The 13,942-nt window shown below is 43.1% G+C and overlaps 1 protein-coding gene across 3 annotated transcripts; it reads right to left on the reverse strand.

The window, feature by feature from the left end:
• Positions 1–144: 144 nt before the first annotated feature.
• On the reverse strand, positions 145–13,764 carry LOC114770184 (four and a half LIM domains protein 3-like). 3 transcript variants are annotated; one of them, XM_028963883.1, is made up of 7 exons: positions 13,550–13,601; positions 7,282–7,322; positions 6,414–6,593; positions 5,743–5,917; positions 3,058–3,227; positions 2,047–2,233; positions 145–1,007 (listed from the first exon to the last, which is right to left on the reverse strand). In XM_028963883.1, exons 3-7 carry the CDS (start codon positions 6,567–6,569, stop codon positions 859–861), a joined length of 837 nt encoding a protein of 278 aa, XP_028819716.1. In that variant the 5' UTR covers positions 6,570–6,593; positions 7,282–7,322; positions 13,550–13,601; the 3' UTR covers positions 145–858. The 3 variants fall into 3 exon arrangements, with proteins under 3 accessions (XP_028819716.1, XP_028819714.1, XP_028819715.1); XM_028963881.1 differs by lacking the exon at positions 7,282–7,322 and having other exon boundaries at positions 13,550–13,764; XM_028963882.1 differs by lacking the exon at positions 13,550–13,601 and having other exon boundaries at positions 7,282–10,382.
• Between the last annotated feature and the right edge of the window lie 178 nt (positions 13,765–13,942).

A 13,942-nucleotide genomic window follows, 5' to 3' on the forward strand; every position in this document is an offset into this window, starting at 1 on the left:
TATTCAACCACATTTAACCTCCTTCCACTCATCCCCCTATCCTAAATTCTGCCCTGAGCATTTACATTTATAGGGCATTTATCAGATGCCCTTATCCAGAGCGACTTACAATCATTAGTTACAGGGACAGTCCCCCCCTGGAGCAACTTAGGGTTAAGTGTCTTGCTCAGGGACACAATGGTAGTAAGTGGGGTTTGAACCTGGGTCTTCTGGTTCATAGGCAAGTGTGTTACCCACTAGGCTACTACCACCTATCCTCCACTCCTCCTTCCCATTCTCATCCTCATCCCACCCTCATCCCATTGAAGCACATTAATTTTACAGAGCAACAATGGTCACATTGCAATCTTCCAACTAAAATAATTGACCTCCCAAATGTCACCGAATTTCACATTACACATTATGGATACCCCTGATTAGCATTTTGATGTTAGCATGCTAACATTTTTATGCATTTAAAAACACAAATAATCTCAATTTTCATCCATTTTCATGAAATTAACTAATTTAACAATGATTCCACTCTTCCCCTTTATCCTTTTGTACTCTGATCTCTTTACATTTGTATTGCTTTCCAAGCCAAAATTGAAGTTTCACAAACTTTTAAACCATTTTCTAGTTTAGTTTGCTCAGCTTCACAAATATATGAAAAAATGTGAGGTGTTAAAGACATGAAAATGCAAACATATGGATTGAGTATTGAGTAATAATCTGTCATATACAGTATTTGTCTATGATACACAATATGCAGAAAGTGTGCATGAAATATGTTAAGTTAACTGGGAAAAAAGGCTCAATCTCAACAGGCCACAGCCACACGGAGAGAGCCAATGACCAAGCCGGATGAAATTGTGTCCACTAGTTCCCGTTGCAGTCTTTACAGAGGATCCGTTTTCTGTCGGGGAAGAAGCCCATGCCCACCAGAGACACTGAGCACTGAGAACACTTGAAGCATTGCTGATGCCACTGCCGATCCTCAAAAGAGACATACTTCCCATCACCAAATCCTGGAAAAATCACCCCACATCATACATCCTTACAGGTGAAATAATAAATAAACACTTTGCTCAATGAATTGGATTATTTGATCATTTTAAACTATGGGTTTGTGTGTGTGTGTGTGTGTGTGTGTGTGTGCTTTGTCCCTTTTAGGCTGACTGTGGGGAGAAGCCATCTCATCAACTCTGGCCAATATAATGAAGCCCCTGCCTTATAGGGCCTGAGTGCCCTGGAAGAGTTTGGACTGTGAAGAATCGGTGTAGAGAGACTAGTATTGTTGGAAGGCTGTGCAGCAGGAGTTGTAGTAGAGTTAGTTTTGTCGGTTTGTTAGCCCTTCCCTAGCAGTGTACATCCTCTGATGTAAATATTCTCCTACTTGTGTGTGTAGTGTCGTCCTGTCAGTGAATGGGAATAGTCTGTGTTATATGTTGAACGGCTGGGGGGTGGGGTGAGAGCAGGTTGTGTCGTGTCACTTAAACACACTATATTTGCGACCCTCGGTTATTGTGGTATGTGTGTTTCGTTCCCCACTCCCTCTTGTTTGTGTCACGTATCCCATAACCCCTCGACGGGAACGTGACAAGTTGCCTGTGGTTTCCATAAATGATTCTGTTCGAGTTCACAGTAGGTCAGTAGACCACGGCAAGTAATGCTCTCTCTGTCTGAGCTCGACCAGCCAGACAGCAGCACAGCAGCGTGAAGAAGCAGCGTCTGGCTGTGAATATTTAATGATGTGGTCACAAGGTGGCTGAATAACCAGAAGAAGGCCACGTTATTCTTTTGGAAATTACCAAGCACCCATGGTAACTTCACGAAACTATCTTTTCATGTCTTCTGAGACTCACCTATTCCAGACACTTTTTTTCCCGCAAATTACATGAGTTTGCCTCTAATCTGTGATCGTCTTCAAACGGAAGATGGAACCTGATTGGCTACTTCGTAGAGTGGTAAGAGATGGGTTGAGTAAAGTCCTGCTGTACTTTCATGCCTACACTAGAGAATCCCAAGTGAAAAGAAGCCTTCACACACACACACACACACACACACCTGTGATGGGCTTGCTGCATCCTTCACACGTCTGAGCATACAGGCTGCTGAAGCATTTAACGCAGTAGGGACTTTCACCCTGGGAGGTGAAGGGCTGACCGGCCAGCTGGGTCTTGCAGCCGGTGCAGACGAAACACTCCTTGTGCCACGCCTCATCCCTGTAGGTCACGCCCCCCTCCACCAGAACCTGCAAGACAGGGATGGTCCCAGGAGTTCATCCTACAAAAGTCTGTTTGGTGCCATATAACAGGAAATGTAGGTTATGAGTATTAAAAAGAACAGCTTCACCATCATTGAATTTTTCATATTGCTGTTAAATATTTAATGAACACATTAGATGTTTACATTTCTTGCCATTATCAGACGCTGTCATGATCTGGTCCGGCAGGGGTTACTCCGGGTCCGGAGTTCGGACCGGAGTTTCATGTTATTATGCTTCCTGATTGTTATCACCTGTGTCTAAATCCTATAAAACTATCCTGTTCGTGTCTGTTCGCCATCGGGTCATTGTTTGGTGATGTTCCCCTGTCCTGTGTACTATGTATTAAACCCCTGTCCCATGATGTTGTGCGTATGCATCCTGTGGCCTAGTGGTTAAGGAAGCGGCCCCGTAATCAGAAGGTACCACTGAGGTGCCACTGAGCAAAGCACCGTCCCCACGCACTGCTGCCCGGGCGCCTGTCATGGCTGCCCACTGCTCACTCAGGGTGATGGGTTAAATGCAGAGGACACATTTCACTGTGTGCACTGTGTGCTGTACTGCTGTGTATCACGTGTGACAATCACTTCACTTTCATTTTCCTTCCTCGCCATGTCCAGCCATCGTGACAGACACGCTTATCCAGAGCTCCTTACAATCAGGGACAGTCACCCTGAAGACACAATGGTAGTAAGTGGGCGTTGAACCTGTGAATTTGTGGTCCTCTTCTTTGCAGGTGAGTGTCTCACCCACCAGGCTACTACCAACCCTCTATTAGAAGGACAGACCTGTGGGATGCGTCCTAAACTCACCTGTTTACAGCGGCTGCAGCGCGGGGCAAACTTGCCCTCATAGCACGGAACACAGTAGTAGTCGTCTTTGTCTGGGATAAACGCCTGGCATCCAATGGGCTGCTCACAGGAACAGCACACAAAACACTCTTCGTGCCACGCAGAGGAGCCGTACTCCAGCTTTCGAGACCCTTCCATCAGAGAAAGTAAAGCGAACAAGGGGAGAAGAAAGGAGAAGAGGGAAAGAAAAGGGTGTGAAAAGAATAAAAATAGCAAAAATAGCAAAGCAACGCACGAAGATTAAAGTCATGGAAGATTAAAATCGAGTTCAGAGAATCATTGCGCAACCCCGCAGCGTTCTCACGCCAGGCCGCCTACGGTCCTGCACTTCACGGGAACTGTTCTGAAGTAATCAAACCAGTCGGTGCACCCCTGATAAACCCCCGTCTTGCTTCCACAGTACAGGAATGCTGCTTAATTAGCTCTGACAACAGCGGCAGACCGATAAACAGTCACTGTGTCAGTTTGTCCCACAGCGAGGTGGGGAGCTGGACTGGGGTGTCTTCACTATTCCATCTAGAATAAGTTGCGAACAAAATAAAATATTTATGTTCGGAAGAAATCACCCAGTAAAAGGTGAAAACGGACTGCAATACCGCGGGATCCAAATATTAAATATGGGAAATAATAAAATTCAGAAATAAAACAAAAAGTGATTTTTTGGAGAAACTTAAAATATAGTTATATAAATTTGTTTCAAATTTAAATAAAGTTCAGCTGCGATTTGTTCTGTCCGTCGCGCAGGGAGCATAGAAGGGGAGGCAGGTCACAGCAAACCCAACTGATTGGACACACCTAGTCTACATTTACATTTATGGCATTTACCCGGAGCGACTTACAGCGACTTACACAATGGTAGTAAGTGGGGTCTGACTCATAGGCGAGTGCCTTACCCACTAGGCTGCAACCACCCATAGTAGTAAAGGGGCGATGACGGAGGCTGCGGATGAAAACGATGTCTGTTTGATGAATCAGAGTCACACTTCAGTCATCATAATAAGCGGCTTCCTGAAATGACCATTAACATAAGAATGCAGGGCTGTTCGAAAACCATCCCCATTGTCTCACTTAAGGTAGCTGAGCCTTAAATATGAACCATTCAACTTTGTTCATAATCTTCTTACTGTATAATCTAATAATTCTGCGTCCTCAATTTAGTTATAAAATAAAAAATAGAAAAAGTGTTCTGTTATAATTATTCTTTGCCATTCTCTCTCACGTCTTTCTGGGAGAAGACCAGGGTCATCAGGCTTTGCACAAAATTGTGTGAACCTGAGAAACTCAGGTTCATCAGTGGTAGTCTCAGGTTTTGGAACACAAAGTGTATGCATCTGTTGGCCACACCCACTTTTACTCCCACCTATATTCAGAAGCAATTCTGGAGACATCCCTTTACAATCATGTAGCAGATGCTTTTAGCCACATTGACTTGGGATTAAAAGCCCTTTTAATCAATTCTAAACTGACTGGATGCTTTTTCAGTGAAAATGAACCCACCTATTCCTACATGTTCTCAGGTTCCACAGCATTAACACCATGAATGGGTTTACAAATGCAAAACCACCCAAAACCAAAACTATGCCCTTGCGGCCATCGCTGCCCCCACCACAGAATCCCTGCACACAGTCAGATCCTCAATTCAGCAGAAAATTTGAAGACAGATGCCACGCTGCCTCAGCCATGGCTGTGTGTGTAATTGCATGTAACCCAACACCGGGCCTGCCGGTCGGATTCTGTGCCGTCGACGGAGGCAAGAATTTCGCCACTGGGCATTTTCAGTCGGGCGAGCACACAATTGCTCTGTCACATCGAAGCCGTCACACCCAGCGTCGCAAAAAGTCATTAGGGTCTGCCGTTGAAGTGGGAGCACCAATCACACGAACCACCAAGTTTTTTTTTCTGTTCAAATCTGGATCTAAACTGAGAATTACGCAAGTTAAACCCAATGATGAACAAGCTTGAGCAAGCCTTTTTTAATAGCTTCTGTTGAGCAATATGATATAAAATATGTGATATATGGTAATAATGCCAGTGCCCACGTCGAATAGTTTAGTGAGTGTTTCTTCTTTGAACATGTATCTATTAAAATTTATGAATAAGTAGGCAAAAAGGGCTGGTTGCCGCTCATGTGCTCCCTGCAGCACATACATGGCTCACCCTCGCACACTGACATGACGTATGAGCATAACTGCATTAACTTATATATTTAACACCTTAAATATTCAATACAGATAAATAATGCAGTTAGTAATACAATTAAAGCAGGACTCTGATTAAACCAGTCACTATAAAAATCTTCATAGCTATAAAAAAAAAAAGACAACTTGCCTGACAAATTGTTTGAACTGATGTTGCTATTAATAATATTAATGTTTTATTTTATGGTCATGTTTTAAATGAACATAATTCATGTTAACAATTAAGGCTCTAGTCCACTTTTTGCCTAAAATAAAAAAAGGCCACAGATATCCTCAAGTATGTAAGAAGGCACTGAACTTCCAGCTGTCAGATGACCCAACCCTTACTCCCACACATGCCTTCCTTTTCTAATCATTCTTTACAAAGGATGTGGATGAACTCAGACTGAGAGACTTTTTTTCCGATTCAATTTTGGTCAGAGTGGGTGGTGTTGGGGACTGTCCTTACCTGGCATGATGGTCCTGTCACAGGCGACACACTTGGAGGAGAACTCGTTGCAGTAGCAGTCGTTGCAGAGCAGAGCCTCGTCCTGGCAGGTGAAGGGCTCCTCGGCCAGGGAGCGGTCGCAGCGCACACAGCGGAAGCACTGCTCATGGTAATACCGGTCATCGTAGAACAGCTCCTGCATGAATCAGACACAACACAAATAAAAACGCAAATCATGTATGTTTCGAACATAGAAAAACATACATATTTACGCCGGTGTAAAATATTAAAATATTCCTGTTAAAGTACAGCCTTTTAGGTGAATGTTTTATCTTCCTAAAAATGATGTCCTGATCCATTAAAAATTCTAACATTTTTACAGTAATGAATTTTACCAGATATTCAGAAATATTATAAAGTATGCACTCCTGACAATCCACAATATGGACAGTCCACAAAAAAATTCAAATGGATTAAAGAGAGTACTGAAGTTCTGAACATTTGGGCCGCTGGCCTGTTAAAGAGCAATATGTTGAAATTCCATGGTGGGAATTCCACAGAAAAACACATTTTTACTCCATCCCAAAAGAATACCCACATTCACCATAATGACTGCCCCTCATATGGGTTTTGTTTGCTTTTAAGATGGTCTGTATTTTTCCCGTAGCCAAAGCCAAATGCACCACGCTCACCCTGGAGTTGTGTCCAATGACCTCCTTGCATTCCTGGCAGGTGTTGGCAAACAGGCGGTCATAGCACGGGATGCAGTGTGGCTTGCTCTCCACCTGGAGGTACTTGCGCCCGTAAAGGGACTCCTTGCAGTTGACGCAGTCAAAAGCATCACTCATACTGGCTTGTTGCTCTGACTTGGTCTAAAAAAGAAATGGACCAGTTTTTTAAATTTTTTTTATAGAAGCTCTGCAGAGATGCAGAATGTGGGTGAGAATGGATTAAAGGATGCAGTGCAAATCAGTTTAATCAACGAGTATTTGGTGGTAGTAGCCTAGCTTATTATGTATATGTATATTCATATATTGTGAATTGTACATAGTAATATATGTTGATATATTCTATAATAATATATTTTATATGTAAGCAATATATAAATATATGAAATAGAATGTATGACAAGATATGCAATTATTGCTGTTTTCATATATCGAATAAATACTATTGTCATACTATTTAATATATTATTAAAATATACTAAAAAATGTATACAAAATACATTAAATGAGATTATATATTGAAAAAGGCATTGGAAATATATGGTGAAGTTTCTCATATATTGAAATATATTTACCAATGTATTGCAATAAAAATTCTAGTATATAGCAATATACGTTCGGAAGGGAGTGGGTAACACACTCACCTATGAACTAGAAGACCACAAAGTCCTAGGTTCAAACCCCACTTACTACCATTGCAAGACAATTAACCGTGAGTGTCTCTAGGGGGACTGATTGTAAGTTGTTCTTGATAAGGGTGTCTGATAAAGGATGTAAATGTAAATGTAAAGACAATGACAACGATTTTAAATAATCCAAACAAATGTCTCACCTTTTGTTTTTGAGAGCAGATGAATGTCAGCCCTTCGGTTTCTGGAAAAATTATTTTCATTTACAGATCTAACTGAATAAACCTGATGTTCAAAATCAAAACTTTGAACACTACTCTCACAAGTCCTGCTGCTGTAATGGAGAATTTAATATCTTATTTAATTCCCAAATCACATACAGTTTGTCTCAATGGGCTTTGACAGGCCCTTAAAATTTACCATGATCAGTACAGAGCAACGGCCACAAATGGCCTCAGAAGGTGACCCGGGGAATCGAGGCCTCCGGGACATGTCTGGCAACCCTCAAAGAAGGCTCCAAAAAGTTGCTGGATGAAGGGCATGTGGTATGTAGGGGCTTTGGTATCCAACATTCTTTAAGATGAAAGAAATATATTGGGAAAACAGAACTTGCGCAAACTACAAAGCAAAACTTTTTTTTTGTTGTTGTTGCTGCTTTTCTTGGAATGTCCGTCTCTTTTATTCCCGGCCCAGTTACAGACATGGAAGTTCTTAAAATGTTCAGACACTGTATTTGTGGAACATAAGGTTCTAACTAGGAAATGCGCTCCCTGGGGGGGGGGTCATCCCCACTCTGAGACGGTGACATTACAAACAACCCTCAAAGGCTTAGCTGAAGCCAGAAATGGGAAACTTGAATGAAAGCGTATGATTTTTCTCAGAGACAGAGAGGGAATATGTATAAAGTCGGTTTTCGGGAATGCCTCTAACGGTTGATTTCAGTTTTAGCAAATGCTTAAAAACACTCTATTCGGTGAAGAACCTTAGTCCAGAACAAAAGAATTTGGTCTGTTCTGCTGCTTTGTTCCAGATGGGGACTAGATGGAGAAGTCCCCGTTTTTTTGATGGATTTTCTGCTGTGTGAACCTTTTTCCTGTTTACAGGACTGGTTGCAGCCTGCCGGTCAATGAACTCACCTCTGAACCCCATTCTTACAAATCTTGCCACTACCATTGTCTCGAGCAGGAACACAGTAAGCCCCCAATGTTTGACTGAATACATTACAATAAATTAATGCACCAAAGTAAAAAAAAAACCTTTAAGAATACATATAAAAACCCATTTTTGAAATGCATGTCTAAAACAGCTATATAAACTACTATATTATTATTTTCCATCATCCTTTTTGCATAAGGTTATCGACATGCAAGGTCTTTAATCAGGGGTCAGCAACCCTGGTCCTGGAAGGCACCAGCCATGCAGAGATGAGATCTTTCCATGTTCCACCTGATTCATCTCGAGAACTGGGTGGTAATGAGTACAGAGGGTGAGTGCAAAAATGTGTAGAATAAGTGCCCTCCAGGTGAACCCTGGTCTAGAAACATGTTAACCAGGGCCTCAACTATATTGCATATTGGCTGACAAAGCAAACTCAATTTCAGTGATTTTGTGGTAAGATTTTTTTTTTACTACATCTACTAAAGGGAAACAATCATTTAAAACAGAGACAAAAAAGGCACATATTACAAATTACAAATATTTAACATTTGTATTCTGAATACATTTTCCTGTTGCATGCATTCCGTGTACTGTATGTACAAAATAATGATCCCCAATTTCTGTCAGTATGTCTGATTTGTGTTACTTGCAGTCTGTAAGTACAATGCATCCCCATGACCTCCAAAACGAGGGCAACCAATGAAAAATGAAAAATGAAGGCCTCTTCACACCACTTGATGTCTGTTTCATGTCTGCACATTGTTTGGTTACAATATCAGCAAGGGATCAGGCTGACTTCCCTCTAAAGCCCTGGAGCAGTCGGAGATCTATTCTTGCACTCATTTGGCCATATTGATACAACAATGGTCTTCCTTCCTCAGAAATTTCTGCTCTGGCTCTCGTTGTCTGGACGTGGACATACGCGAAAAACCATTCTTTTCTGAGCTGAGAGAAGCCTTTTTGTGGTGAAAGAGGGGGGAGGAAGTGTGTTCAGCCACTTTAGAGCTTCACTGGAGCCAGTTTTTGATTCTTGTTTGGATTCGTCAAATCCGCCCTCAGAAGCGTCAACGTTTTTATTCCATTTCTGGATTTGTTCCGACGTCCCGTGCAACGTCCCCTCCTTTAAATGGAGACTGGCATTACTTGCTACATTGAACAGGCAACGTTGTTTGTGCTGTTATTACAACTTCTAACATCTAACATCAGAAGCGATAGATGGACAGAAACCACATGCTAAATTTTGGGTAGGAATTCTGTATACACAGGCCACTGTGGGGAGCTCCATCTTCCTTTTTGTGCGATGGGCTGAGTAAAACCCCCAATTACGCATATATCTCCGAACATGGGTTTTCTCTGGCATTTTCCTGTGTAAACAGCGGATGCTCTCTGTTCCACGTCCGTGGCAAATGGACATGTGGGCATTCCTTAGTGATTCATTCTGCAGCCAGGGGCTGAAGATTAATCCAGCCAGGGGCCAAGGCGGTGTTGAACCAGGGGCCAGGCGCAAACACTCTCCCGGAGCAAGACAGCGGCCAGGCTTCGAGTGTCTCTCCAAGTACCTGACATCTTCCTCAGCCCCGGGCCTGATGGAGCCGCGCGAGTGCGGAGCCGAGAGTTTACTTTCCCGGCTCCGGAAACCTTACGCACCTTCTCTCGAGATTTCATCAGTTCCGTCGGGACTTAGCTTGGACTTATGCACTGGAGTCCAAACCGGCGGGTAATGTCATTAATGGCAGGGGTCCTCGCGTCTGGTACAGACGTGCCATTAATTCTTCAACACTGTTGCCAGGATAAAATGTTCCAGGAAATGAGTAGATTAGTAGTTAACATGTCCGCTCTGTTATTATTAGCATCGTTTACAACCATGGGCCGAAAGCAAGGAACAGAGCTCAAGCAAGGGCACCTTCTGTCTCCAGTAGTTTAAGAACTCATTACATAAGAGCAATCTTTGCTGATTGTCCTCAAACATGCAGCTTCATTCCGAACGAACAAAGGATGAGAGTGGCCAGATATGTAGCACACAATCCCAGTTACACGATAATGCAGGGTGGGCCATTTATATGGATACACCTTAATAAAATGGGAATGGTTGGTGATATTAACGTCCTGTTTGTGGCACATTAGTATATGTGAGGGGCAAACTTTTCAAGACCATAGTGGCCATTTGGGAGTCGGACATCTTGGATCCAACTTTCGTTTTTTCAATAGGAAGAGGGTCATGTGACACATTGAATTTTTTGGTAATTTCACAAGAAAAACAATGGTGTGCTTGGTTTTAACGTAACTTTATTCTTTCATGGGTTATTTACAAGTTTCTGACCACTTATAAAATGTGTTCAATGTCACCAACCATTCCCATTTTATTAAGGTGTAACCATATAAATGGCCCAACCTGTTCAATTTCAAACTCGATTCCATAACCCAGGAAAAAAACAGAACAGAACAGAAAAAAAACACACATACAGCTGCTGAGATCACAGGGAAACAATGAGCTTCTTTTTTTTTTAAATCGTTTTTAAACACAAGACTAGGGGCAAATAAGCAGTCAACATTGAAGGACATGAGCATAAAGCAAGATGCACGAGAGACAAAGGAGACAAATCGGGCATCTGGCTAATGCTTCCATATTTTTAAAAAAATGTGATGGACGTTCGGACGTTTTTTGGACGTTTTTCAGACGTTTTTCGGACGTTTTTTGGACGTTTTTGATGAGCGCCGTGAGCTGACGTGTCACAAAGGGTGACCAAATTTATTACAGGCCTCTCCCATTGCCAGTCGGGACATGGTCGGGAGCGGTGTACACTATACAACATACGATGCATGATGAAGAGGTTTGACCCGACTCCAGGATCGCACAAAATCGAAAACCGGCTCGAAATGGGTCCAAAATGTCTGCCCAGATTCATTTTTTTCTGGAGCCAAAGATCGTGAAGCTACAAACACGTTTATCATAGTCGCCATAGAACTGAAATTAAATGGTTTACACATTCTGGCTTTTATACATTGAACGAAACACTGCATCAGTGTTACCTGTTTATTTAATAATCGATTTATTGTTAGGTCGCCGTGCTCCTGTTTAAGAGGGCACGGCCTTTCACAAGCCTCATCTGGGCCACACAAATCAACGGGCCACTTTACAAAGGTGGACTTCTGCAAATGGGAATACCTCAGTTCCAGCCCCTCCAGACGTTGTGGCAATAAAAAGTAAAATACCATTCCAAATTCGTTCAATTGCATGAGTGGATCTGTGTGGCAAAATCATGGTTCCACGACGAGGGACGGTGGAGCGAGGTGGATGTGAATGAATTGCGCAGCGAAATGGGAATCATTAATATTGGACATAAGCCTGTTATGGCCTCGGCGTTCAGTTAATGGCTCTTTGCATTTTGCTGGTGGTGATCATGGTTAACATTTTCATTTACAGCATTTACCAGACGCTATAATCCAGAGCAACTTACAATCAGTAGTTACAGGGACAGTCCCCCCCCCTGGACACACTAGGCTACTTCCACCCTGGTAAAGAAGAATTTCCTCTTCCCTAAAACCCTCTTCACTTTAGGTACAAATATGCAGATAAACAAAAATAGATTTACAAACGCATTATGTAACTCGCCCTCGGTGGTGTATTGCGAAACATCTGGAGGGATATTAAAGCAGGGACATGGGATTGTGCATTTGCAGGGCAGCACAACCGTGTGCTTCATAGAAGAGTGGAGCCGGCTTTTTAAGAGGCTCTCCCGTTCCACGTTCAGAACAACATATTTAGGGTGGGAGTAGCCTAGCGGGTAACACACTCGCCTGTGGACCAGAAGACCCAGGTTCAAATCCTACTTACTACCACTGTGTCCCTGAGTAAGACACTTGTCTCCAGGGGGGAGGCTGTCCCTGTAACTACTGATTGTAAGTCGCTCTGGATAAGGGCGTCTGATAAACGCTGTTAATGTAAATGTATATATTTAACCGGGGAGACTTGAAGATCACAGGTGAAATGCAGAAAAGAAGAAGAGGAGGAAGGAAAAAAAAACTTTTGAAGGTGGGAGAGGCGGCGGAAGCAGGATCCACAATTATGTGGCAGTGGACTTCATCCACTCCACACTGGCGTGGGTAGAGGGAGGCTGGCCTTCTCACCCAAGGCCTGTGGTTCGCCAGAGCCCCGCGCGAGGAATGCGACCCCAAAAAAAACAAAACAAATGTGTATTTTTACCCCCCTGTACCCCACCTCAGCGCAGTTTAAAAAAAAAAAAGGCCTATTCCACCTCCAAAAAACAGAGACCTTGTTCTTGCAAAAAAGCCGCCAATTACTCATGGAGAAAGATCCCTTTCAGGGGGCCAGTTGTTGAAAATGACCGAAGACTTGCGGCCATTGCACCCTTCCTCCCCGGTGCGGCGCTTTTTAATGCGTACGTTGAGGCCGTTTTACGCCCTGCCCGGGGAAAATATGTCGCTTTGTGCCAAAGTGTGGCTCATGTCTGGAAAATTGCTCTTAAAGCATAATACATGACGTCACACATTCAGAGCGGCAGAGCTCGGGCTACGGCACAGATAATTGCATATGACTGAATAATGCAATTTAGACTTTTTGTCATTTTGATTGCAGTCGATGATCTCAGAAAGAACACCAAAAACGAGGACATGTGTGCCAATTATTTGGGCTTTTGTTCACCGATTGCAATCACAACCATCAGAATGATCAGAATCATTTTTCTGTGGGTCACAATCACATGGCCTTTTCTCGTCAGAAAATAACTGGCACCTTCTACACTCCGCACGGACGCCTCCTGTGAACAAGCTCACCATCTGCTAGTATTCCCGGGCGCGTCAGATTTAAGAACGAAATTGTGCAACTGTTCGCTCACACTGTTTACACGCTGTAAAAACCTGTCCCAGTCCCAGAACACGGAACTTGTCTGCATGTGCACGAGTGGAAACAGGAATAAAAATGCCCCAGATAGGAGGAAGCCACAAAATTCCATTGTATATTGTGAGGGGCTTGAACTGGGTGTTTCAGACGAAAATATCCTATGCTGCCTCAGGGCGTGATGGCTTCATGGTTTTGAATATGCCCACTCCAAAAAGTTCTCACAAACACGCTCTCACTCAATTAAAAGTCTTAAAAAATCCTACACATACACACACACACACAAAGCAGATTTTTAAACAATGCAGTTTTTAAATTTATAGATAAGTGGATCACATTTGCTGTAATAATAAGAACATAATTACTGAATGCAATACAATATGTTTCTCACATAACATTCATATGAAGTGTTGTAATATGCTTGTTCATGGCTTATGGCTTCGTGTGTCACTTACCGCAGATAAAACCGACGTCCTGCGTGACCGTGGCGCTCCGGCCCCGGGTGTCTTCAGCAGAGCGGGCGGACTGCGGACGCCCAGCGGCGGCATCCAGATTTGAAGTGGAACAATCCGCCGCCCCGTTAAAGACCGCGGGGTTGCCATGTTGGCGAACATGTCGCCAGGGCTAAATTTCTAACGCCAAATTCTACAGGCGCTTTGTGTCAAAAGAGACCTTTACAAACACGTTTCTCCCGTATTGAAATTGAATTAATCACGGTAGTGTTGGGAAATGCTGAATATCTTTCACAATATCTGGCAACAAGAAAGACCAGAAGAAACGGCTCGTGCCCGCCCTGTACGGATGTACCTGTTCGGATTTGTGTGTATTTACTTTTTTTTGCAAGTAAA

The sequence above is a fragment of the Denticeps clupeoides genome, chromosome 20 (assembly GCF_900700375.1).
Source record: "Denticeps clupeoides chromosome 20, fDenClu1.1, whole genome shotgun sequence".
NCBI classification, from domain to species: Eukaryota; Metazoa; Chordata; class Actinopteri; order Clupeiformes; family Denticipitidae; genus Denticeps; species Denticeps clupeoides.

What these genes read in the sequence shown, in the direction of transcription:
- LOC114770184 (XM_028963881.1), bottom strand. Translation starts at nt 13,708, where the DNA reads ATGTTCGCCAACATGGCAACCCCGCGGTCTTTAACGGGGCGGCGGATT. An exon ending in GGACGTCGGTTTTATCTGCG is followed by an intron (nt 6,594 to 13,549) that starts GTAAGTGACACA and finishes TTTCTTTTTTAG; the next exon opens with ACCAAGTCAGAGCAACAAGC. An exon ending in TGACAGGACCATCATGCCAG is followed by an intron (nt 3,228 to 5,742) that starts GTAAGGACAGTC and finishes CTCTGATGGAAG; the next exon opens with GGTCTCGAAAGCTGGAGTAC.